The following is a 10085-nucleotide window of genomic DNA, read 5'->3' on the forward strand; positions in this document are numbered from 1 at the left end:
CAATGCAAGGAAATAGCCAGTTCATCAGCATCAGCTAGCTGGTCTGACTCAGTTAGCAGACTCCCAATCCACATTGGACAGACAGCAGCTTCGCCAAGGATGCCGTTTGAGGATATTCATTGTCTTTGCAATAATTTTGGTACCGCAAAGTACCTTCCAAGCGATATTATCATTATTTGTTGTTTAAGATGTTCTACTGCCAAGAAAAAGCTAACAGTTACTTACATTTATTGATCTAACGCTAAGCGTCAGCTTGTAGAGACAGTGACGAAACCAAGAAGGTGGTCAAACTCATCTTCAAAATAAAAGCTTCAGAACGCGTTATGCGATGTAAATTCAACTAAAATATGACATAAAATGATCACAACGACGTTGATTGCACAAGCGGCAAACCTCTTGAACTCATCATTAGGGGCTTGGTTTAGGAAACATAGCAACCGTTTCCGTGGACACGGTGCGCCCACTGCATTACCTCATTACACTACTGGGACTAACCAGCAGAGGGCACTGTTACCCTGTCACAGTTCATCAGAAATACAACATAAACAAACATAGTTTGATATTCTTTGACGTATTTGTGAATCCTAATGAATTTAAAAACACATACCGATATATAACAAAGAGATAAACACTTAACAACGACTGCTGGTCACGTTTTTCAAGTGAATAAAGGAATGGCCAGTAGTAATTTTGGAGCAGTTCCTTGAGAGCAAAGATTGATGGACGCTACTACATGTGCAGGAAACTATTATATAAATCTATAAGCCTATATATATACTAAAGTTCAATTTATACGTTCCCAATTCCAGTACTTGCTGTTATTATTACAGGGCGGTGTCCGTTTTAAGCATCACATGAGGTAAGCTTGTTCAGGATGGCTTGTGGATCATGTGACCAACTTCGGGCAACTAATTGTTTACATCTTTAATCTAAAAATAATCTAATTGCCTCATAATTCCATGCTATGAAAAACAGATGAAGGTGTTTAAATGCACAGCTATAATGAGTGAATAATGAAATTTTTCAGGATCGGTGAGGGTGTTGTGACGTACACTGACTTCTGGTTTGCGTCAGTTAGAGCTGCACCGGGATGTGGACCATAAAACACCAAAACAAACAACCAGCCTTTCACCTAAATCTGAGAACAGCCCAGGCTCTTAATAAGGCAATTATTTGGTAAAATATTAGAAACATATTCTTTTACTAGAAAAATGACACAAATGAGTTACGGGTGTTGAAAGGCTTGCCTGCAACCAGTGAGGTATTTCAGGCACAATGATTACGCTACAGCACTGGGTAAAAAAAAAATGTTGTGCAATTTTCTGAGTATACAGTCAATAAATAATGAGCAGTCTGTTTGACTCATACACAGATATCCTGGAATCCTGTGGCATGCACTGATTGGACTCATGAAACAGTGGCGGCAGTGGCTCTTGTGGCCCTGTGTTGTGCATTATAGTTGTCTAAATGGCATTAAGAAGGTTTTTATTATTTGTGCATTGTTTGTTTTTCATTTTACTTTGCTTGTTTATACTAAATAGTATTTTAAATAGTGAAATGAAATGTTTCTAGTTTTCAGTATTTCAATAGAATCAGTGGTTTCAGAAGATCCCAAAAATGATACAAACAGCATATATAATTAAATAAAGAGAACTGGATTTTTGGTACATTTCTGACATATGTAAAATAAACTTAAATAACTTTCAGTTGAATGTTCTTATTTACACAATTTAAATTATTTAATAATGATTAAAGCAAATGCATGTATCTAACTGTATTAAAATAAAAATATAAGCATATTTAAGAAATTCCCCATTTAATTTTCCAAGTCAGTAACATCCATTTGTGTATATGTTTTGAAAGCTTTCCTGTTGCATTTCTGAAGCGTGGCACCCAACTGTTTTCCAGGACCAACTTCATACGTGTCTGGGAACAAATGTCCTTGTGTCCTTTCATAGATCTCATGCAAAGTCTGCTCCCATTTCACTGGCGACACAAGCTGCTTCACCAACTGTTTCCGGACATGGGTCTCATTCATGTAGCGTTTGCCATCCACATTTGAGTACACGTTGATCTCTGGACGACGCACCTAAAACATCAAAATCTGATAAGGTTGAAAACAGGAGATGTGGCAATCTACTGTATCTAGTAAGAAGAGTTTTCCACAAAAAACTGTCAAATTCATCCCTTCCGTTAGTGATGCAATTATACAATTTTTATGATTAATTGTATAGTCTCGTCTAATTTTATTAGGTAATAAGTATATGTGATGTAGAGCGTCTTCCCACAGCCAATCTATAGTATTTTCACATTAGATACCTGGCCAAGTGTTTTTCCTAATATCAGTGACAGAGTGCATAAATATTTATCAAAAATGCTATGAATATATAACATTTCCTTTAGAGGAGTGTGGCCATACCTCCACCTGGCGGAGTACTTCTCTGAGTGGTGCCAAAGCAAACTCCATCAACTCTGTGTGAAAAGCCCCACTGACAGAAAGCACTTGGTCCTCATGAAATTTAACTGCCTGGAGTTCTTTTGTAGAAAGTCTAAAGCCTAAAAACATGATTTCTATTTCAGTAAGTTCAGTAAGTTGCTTGATGCAAGCTTGCTCAAAATGTACCTGTTGATGTCCAGCAATGACCCTGGCATCAGGGAATAGGTAGTTGGCCACAGAACACACAGGATTATCAATTCCCAGGGTTTTGCAGTGCTCTCTGGCCTGTAGACATGCAAACTTATACTGTGCCTGAGGTTTGCCAATCACTGATAGCATCCCACTGGGGTACCATCTCTGAAGCCTTCTGCATAGCCTCAGCACGCACCTTTACCACATATAGAGCTGAGAGACAGGACATATGTTACACATTATGCTATTTGAAGAAGACGTAGTGAATATGATAAAAAATGATTTACCTTCTTCAAATGTCATGGACCCTGAGAATACTAACGCAGCAAATTCTCCAACACTAAAACCTGCTGCAGCGACACATGTCTCAATGGCCTTGAAAGAGAAACATTTATTATTATTATCAGGCATTTCAATGAAGAAATACATTTAGATAAAGTTGTGTGAGGGTAGGCTAAGATATAGGCACCTTAGGGTTGAGATAGTTTAGTTTCTCTACAGCTGCCAGTGAAATGACAAATACAGCAGGTGGCAGTGTACGGTTTTCATGAGCTCCTCTTCAGGTCCTTCCAAACAAAGGCTTAACAGGTCATATCCGAGGATTCTTTGGGCTGCAGTAAACATTTCGCTGACATTGGGGTACTTCAGAAGTCCTCGTCCCATGCCCACAAACTGGCTGCCCTGCCCGGGGAACAGCAGCACGGAGCAGTGACTGGGGTCTTTTCGCGGTCTGAGTTTAATCGCAGAAGTGTCTCCATTTGCAGTGGTATTACGTGCTTCATCAGGACCGGAGCTTGGCTGTTCACTTGACAATCCTCTCACCAACGAGAAGACACATTGGAGTCTCCTTTTAGGAGTCGGACTCAGGCAACGGATAGCGGACGAAAACATGAGGCAATGCTCCTGAGATGGTATTGAGTATGATAATCAATCCCGTACGATTAAATCGTGAGTCACACATAGTTATAAAGATAAAAATGTATAATGTTTGAATAGGCATGACATAGGATGGTGGCCGCCATGTTGTTTATGTCGTTAACTCGTGCCATAAAGTCGCTTCCGGGTGATTTTTACCACGTGAATACCACAGCGCCACCACTGGTCTTTTGCGATTAAAACATAAAAGTGTCAAAATGTTATTAAACAGCTCCAGTAATTGTTAGATGTTTTTTTTTTTTTTTTTAACAAATTAACCATGAGCACATGCTCTGCTGTACAACAACAGGCTTTGGTACATACATTTGCTTGTTTAATTGCTGTTTTATTCAAAATAAACTTTGAAACAAGAACTATGAGTATAAATACAGAATATAAGTTTTTTTGTTTGTTCCAATAACATAAACAACAAAAATTACAGTATGATACCTAATCACCAATTTTATTTTTTATTATTTTGTTCTCGTCATGTTTCGGAGCCATCTGACAGGTTTGCAGCTCCCATCTGCTCCTCCAAATGTTCTTTGTCCTCTGAGATTTGCCCTTTGATTTTTAATTTGCTGATAAATTCATACTGGCTAAAGCACCCTCTTTTTTTGGGACACATAAGCTTTGAGGACAGGCGGATGTTCCAAGCGTTCTGAAAAAAGCATATTTGCGCAAATAAGAAATGGTAGAAGAGTGGAATGTAAAGAAAAAAATATATAAAAGCACCTCCAGGGGTAATAGGTGTCATAAGGCGATTAAGTTGGACATTCCAGTGCCGTACATGCTGACTTGCATTTCTGAGCTTCTCTTGTACTTCCTGAATGACACACAGAGTATGTATTATGGTTTATATGGTTATAATATATAATACAATTTCATTATCTGTTTCAAGCCCTGCCTACCTCAAGGTGCTGATGGCTTCTTTGGCGACTTTCCTGTAGATACTGCAGTTCTTGGAGGCAGAGTGAAGGATTGAAGGTGTGCCCTGCTCCATTACATTGTTTGTATTCTCCTGAATGGGGCTGAGACTTTTTTCAAAGCCCTTTGCTGCTCTTGGAGAAGGTTGAACTGCTTCCTTTTTCGCCTCCTCTTCCAGTAGTAGTCTGAGTAAGAAATTAAATTAGTTATTAGTAATAGCAGTAATGTAACTCTAATAAAAAATATTAAGAAGCGAAAAACACAATACAATAATCAACCAAGGAAGTGCAACCGTTTGGAAGCAAATTGATAATGATAATCTCTTACCTCTGGAGCTCTTGTCTGGCTCTCTCTTCTTCTCTAGCCGCGCCTGTATTTCCATGTTGAGGGCTGCCTCCAGTTGCCGCTGTGTCAGCTCCAACTTCCAGGATCCTTTTCTTCTGTTGCCTCTGCTTCCTTCTCCTTCTCCTGCATTTCTGCCTGTAGGCTGTCTCTGAGCTACCGTATACACACAGAAACACTTCACTGGACTAATCATCACTATCCCTGAATTTAACAATGTGGTAAAAATATACTTATTTTGTAACGTGAATAATCAGAACAAAACCTACCATCTCTGCATCCTTCAACTGTCTCTCCAACTCCATTCTGAACTTCCCTCTGTTTCTTTCTCTCTTTTTCCTCTGCCTCTCTTCGTCTGGTTTCCAGTTCACGGGCATGCTACCAGACACAACAAAGACTTTCATGTAAACGTCTCCTGAAACTCAAACCAATTCCTGAGTCATATATATTCAAACTGAAACACTTTCTTACTTTAATAATGCTCTCTATTTCCAGATCCTGCCTGTCTTTTTCCTTGTCCATCTTTTCAATGTCTTGGATATTAGACTCATCTGATTGGCTGCTCCTGCTGCTGCAGCTGCTGCGGGCGCTGCGACTCCGTTGCTGTTGGCTGTGCTCACGCTGAATTCTCCTCTTCAGCTTCAGTTCAAAGTGAAGAGAGGCCTTCCCCTCATTCTGGAGGCGCAGGGCAGTCTGTATGGCTGCACAAAAATGTACATGAGAAACATCATATAATGAGTCTTATATCTATATGTTTCTTTTCGCTTTCTTGCATTGGTGCAACTGGGTCTTAATGTTCTATTGGCTTTCTTTTATTATTCTTAACTACTTATTTACACTGACGTAACAGTGTAATCAACTACATAAAATTTGAGCTAGTTGAAAAGTTAGAGTGTACAGTCATTATCACCTTGAGTCCATTCGACTTTCTGTTTCTGGTCAGATGCACTCATCTCAAAGGTTTTTATTGTTGGTTTTGACACAAAATAAGCAGCGCTTTCCCTCTTTGTCTGGAATACTCTAAAAACATAAAGAATCAGAATGTTCAGAGGACATGTTTGAGTAGCTACAGTACAGTAAAGTAACTAGTTCTTTAGAAACTAAAAAAAAACATACAACATCCAGATGATTCACTAACCTCAATTAAACAGCCTTTATCTAGCAGTATTTCGCCTCTCTTATCTTTTAAGTCCTCACTGACAAAATATGCCATGGAGAAAGGCTGCAGCACAAACCAACGCTCAGTCCAATTCCTGCGAACATGGCCCTTTTTCCACATGTAACCCTACAAACAGGACAGAGCGTAACTTTAGCAAAAAGCAACAAAAAGCACATATAAAAAATAAGGAAAAACACTGACCCGCTTGAGGACATTGTGGTACATCTCCAAAAACACCTCATGTAAAGCCAGACTAAAGCCCTCTTTACTGGTCACTCTGAGCAGTTGCCCTTTACTCATGTGCTCCAGGAAGGCCCACACAGACATGCCTTCATCCAGCACAGTTATGTCCTGGGATAATAAGTCTTCAAAGAACTTCCCATCCCACTCCTGATTCATTGCAGTTGAAATCTTCTTCAGCAGATATTCCAGCTAAATATGACCATAGATTATATTATAAAGAATCTGGAAGCAGTTTATTTTAGTTTTGATCATAAGAACTAAACATTGAAGTGGAAGTGCTGGAAGAAGAATCCCAATAAGAAATAATAATAATAAGTTAATCAGCAAATACATAATCACAGTGTTTTAATTACTGTGCTGTTTAGTAGAGGTGACTGGTTCGGAGGCCTACCTCTTCAGGGATCATGACTAGTGGGTAACGATCTTCTGACAGTAGATTGAATAAACAGAAAAGCTTGAAGCAGTCTTTCTGAGATAGAAGTCCGCCATGAAAAACACCTCTTAAGTTCTTTTTTCATTGTCATCATCCAACAAAGGTCATCAAACTTTTCTTTGTCAAAGTTTCCCTCTTTGACCTGAAAAACATTTTTTTTTAAGTCAAACTTCATGATAGCCTATTTGTGACTTTACCTCCTGTATTACGCCAAGTCAATAATGAAAATTACCTTATCTAGGATATATTTGTTGAGATAGGGCATATAGCCATGATTAGACACTGGCCCATCATCATCATCCTGGAAGTGCTCCTCCAGGGCCACAGGGTCATGAGGAATGTTCAGGACAGTGTATAAGTTATGGGAAAGGACCTAACAAACAGAATTCAACAACTCAAAATGACCACAATCTTTATTTTACTTTGTTTTATGTTTAAATGTAGACTCTCAGGCTGAGACAAGTGGGCCTCAGCTGTGCATGTCAAGACAGTTTTCCTTAAATTCTTCAGGCATGTAGGGACTGAACACAAGCTCATTTTGACAAATGACAAATATGTTATGCTACTGGGTATCTGAAATTCTCCTGACAGATCAATATAGGGCTGAACGATTGCATTTGCCAGCAGGTTTGAGAATTTGAATATTTGAGAAATTGAAATATTGGCTGCTGGCTGCCAAACTTATAAAACCATTCACATTACAGAAAGGCTAAACTTAAGGCTAAACATTTAATTTCGATTTCGATTTAAGCTCTATCAGTCAATCTAGTTCTTGTCCCATTATTGTCTTGGTAGCATGAGTTATAGCTGCTTATCAGATGATTTCCAAAATCAAATGGAGTCTTTGATGGGACAAGTAAACCACATGCAAATCCTGCAAACACAATATGTTGAAGCAATGAGAAAAATGAATCACAATACTTACCTTAAGTTGTGACTTGGACACTTTTCCACACTTTTCAACGTCCAGCGACGTAAACGCGTACCAGATGGATTTGAGAAGCTCTGATTTTAGATCCATTTGGAGACAGTGGGCGTGCGCAAAAAACAGCAGCATAGCGGAGCGCTCGGGCTTTTGACACGGTCATATGGGTGAGCGAACCTCAGCGGCCACGGTAAGAATTGCCTAATGGTCTAAATGTAGGGGCAGAGCAGCGCTGTGCAGACTGCAAACACGCCAAAAGTATACAGATGCAGGGACAGATAGAGGGCGGAGGAGTCCACACCTTACCCAACATAAAACAAAATCCATGCAGTAGGAGGGATTAGGAGGATATTCAGGCTAGACATGCCGAAAAGCATTCATAAATGACCCCAAGTCGCTTTTTACCCGATGTGGGCTTTCTGTAGCCAAGCTACTGCTTTATTGTTTTGTTTTTTTTGTTTGTTTGTTTTTTTAGGTTTTTTTTTTTTTTTTTTGTTTTTTTGTTTTTTTTTTAAGTCAGAACTAAATCTGTAGACAAACACGTTGCCTATCAATTTTAGGCTGTTTGTAATGTTAGTATTTTTCTTTTACGATAGCCTTTTCATATAATTCATATTTTGAACTGTCAGATCATTATAATCTATCTTATTCACCATTGTCAAACGTTGTGATCCTTCTTGGTTAAAGCCTATAAATTAAAGATGCAATGCAAAACTTTTGTGGTGATGTTAATGCTATGCCATATTCAACAGTATGGCCTTAAACGTAATATCTCTAAGGAGAAAAGCCTGCTCACACTAAGAATACCTGTTTTATGAGGTACTTTTGAGCTCTAAACCAGTCTAGGTCTCTGTTTAAAGGTGCACTAATCTGTGTAATGGAGGAACTCTCACTTACATTTAGTAAATTACAGGTGTTCCTACTGATTAAGAATTTAGCTTGAAAAACAAGCACTCTTACTGTGAGTGGGGTTGCCTCTCCACAGATCTGACCTAACCTGGTGGTGTCACTAGCTTGGAGGTATACAAGTGAAATGCCAAGTGGAACATTTCAGGCAAAACAATATTAATCCAGTGAGGACAAGCAGATGGCCAGAAAATACTTTTATATTCAGGTAGGCCTGCTAGTTGCAGAGTCTAATTGTTTTACATAGTTTAGAGCTGTAGGCTTTACTGGCCCGAGCCAATGATGCTCCCTGAACATCGATGAAGAGACATGGAGGTATAGGATCGACCAGCCTGGGGTATTGGGACATTTTTCAAGGTCGGCCGGCAGGGGCGCAAAGACTCGAAAAAAAAATGCATCTGCTTAGTCCAACCATGTTGAAATTGGAATCACACATCATTTAAACACAATGATCAATGTTGATGTGTCACCTATACAAATGCATGAGAAAATAGAAAAAAAAAAAAAAAAAAAAACAACTTTCTAATTCTAATTCTGTTACGTGCACTTTATCAGAAAAGTCCATGAAACCCATGCCCCATTTTGTATAGTTTTGCCCTCCAAAGCTCCCTTTGTAAATGAATAGCACTCTGACTCACGCAAATCACGCAATAGAGAGGAGAAACACCAAAGTTGTCAGAGTGAACCAGCTTAGAGCAAAGTTAATTCTCATAACAATATTTTACATGGCCCACTCAAATTGGCTCTGCAGTGCCACCTTTTAAGTGACCTCTATGGGATGAGAGATGCATGTACTTTGTTTTAGGAAAATGAAATTTACACTAGTGGTGGCACACATGAGGATAATCAAAAAACATAATTGGTGCAATACTCTAAATACTCTATATCAAACAGTCAAACATCACATTGACCTTATTCCGCCCCTTCTTCTTCATCATTTTGGCTGTGAGAACATAAACATCCACTATTTCATATTTGACTTCTATATCTATATACAGAGACAGAAATGATTTTATGGAAAGTTATTGAAAAATGACACAAACATTATTTAGGTCATGCCAATTGAAAAAGTAAATTAAACTGTAGCTTTATTATGCACAAAATTACTAGTTCCAACCCATGGATCCCACTAGTATAATGAGAGTTACGTATGTAACTATGGTTCTATGAATCACAAACGCAAAGTCCAAAGTGATTCAAAATTGACACAGACATTATTTAGGTCACTTCAGTCAAAAAAATCAATTACACCAGTGGAACCTCATGTATTATGCATGAGATTGCTGGTTCAATCCCTGGACCACACCAGTATACCTCAACTGACACACTTCACTATGGAAATAGGGTGAAGAGCAGATAGTGGCCTGGGTAGCTGTGAGGAAGGGAGAAAGGCATCCCAGGCAGTCGGCATTGCAATTCAGGGGCAGTTGCGATTCAAGGGCGGTTGTGACACAGAGGCAGTCGCAAGACCATGGTGGGTGCAACATTGCTGCTCGTGGCTTTAATATGATTATTATCCCAGGTTTGTTCTTAACTTTTGTATTTCTGTTTTACCAAGCACAAAGGCAAATGGTTGTACAGAACGACCTGAAGATGAACAGGTGGT

The 10085-nt window shown here is 39.0% G+C and overlaps 1 protein-coding gene and 1 pseudogene across 1 annotated transcript; both read right to left on the bottom strand.

Annotated features, from left to right (window-relative positions):
- Positions 1-1799: 1799 nt before the first annotated feature.
- On the bottom strand, positions 1800-3548 carry LOC117391767 (malonyl-CoA-acyl carrier protein transacylase, mitochondrial-like). The gene is given in 8 exon segments (XM_033989668.2): positions 1800-2089; positions 2420-2502; positions 2505-2556; positions 2624-2785; positions 2787-2842; positions 2917-3004; positions 3099-3160; positions 3163-3548. Coding segments are annotated over 8 exon segments (1134 nt in total). The 5' UTR covers positions 3521-3548; the 3' UTR covers positions 1800-1816.
- A 483-nt stretch (positions 3549-4031) lies between these two features.
- On the bottom strand, positions 4032-7676 carry LOC117391506 (differentially expressed in FDCP 6 homolog; annotated as a pseudogene).
- Between the last annotated feature and the right edge of the window lie 2409 nt (positions 7677-10085).

This window comes from Periophthalmus magnuspinnatus, chromosome 23 (assembly GCF_009829125.3).
Source record: "Periophthalmus magnuspinnatus isolate fPerMag1 chromosome 23, fPerMag1.2.pri, whole genome shotgun sequence".
Classification (NCBI taxonomy): domain Eukaryota; kingdom Metazoa; phylum Chordata; class Actinopteri; order Gobiiformes; family Gobiidae; genus Periophthalmus; species Periophthalmus magnuspinnatus.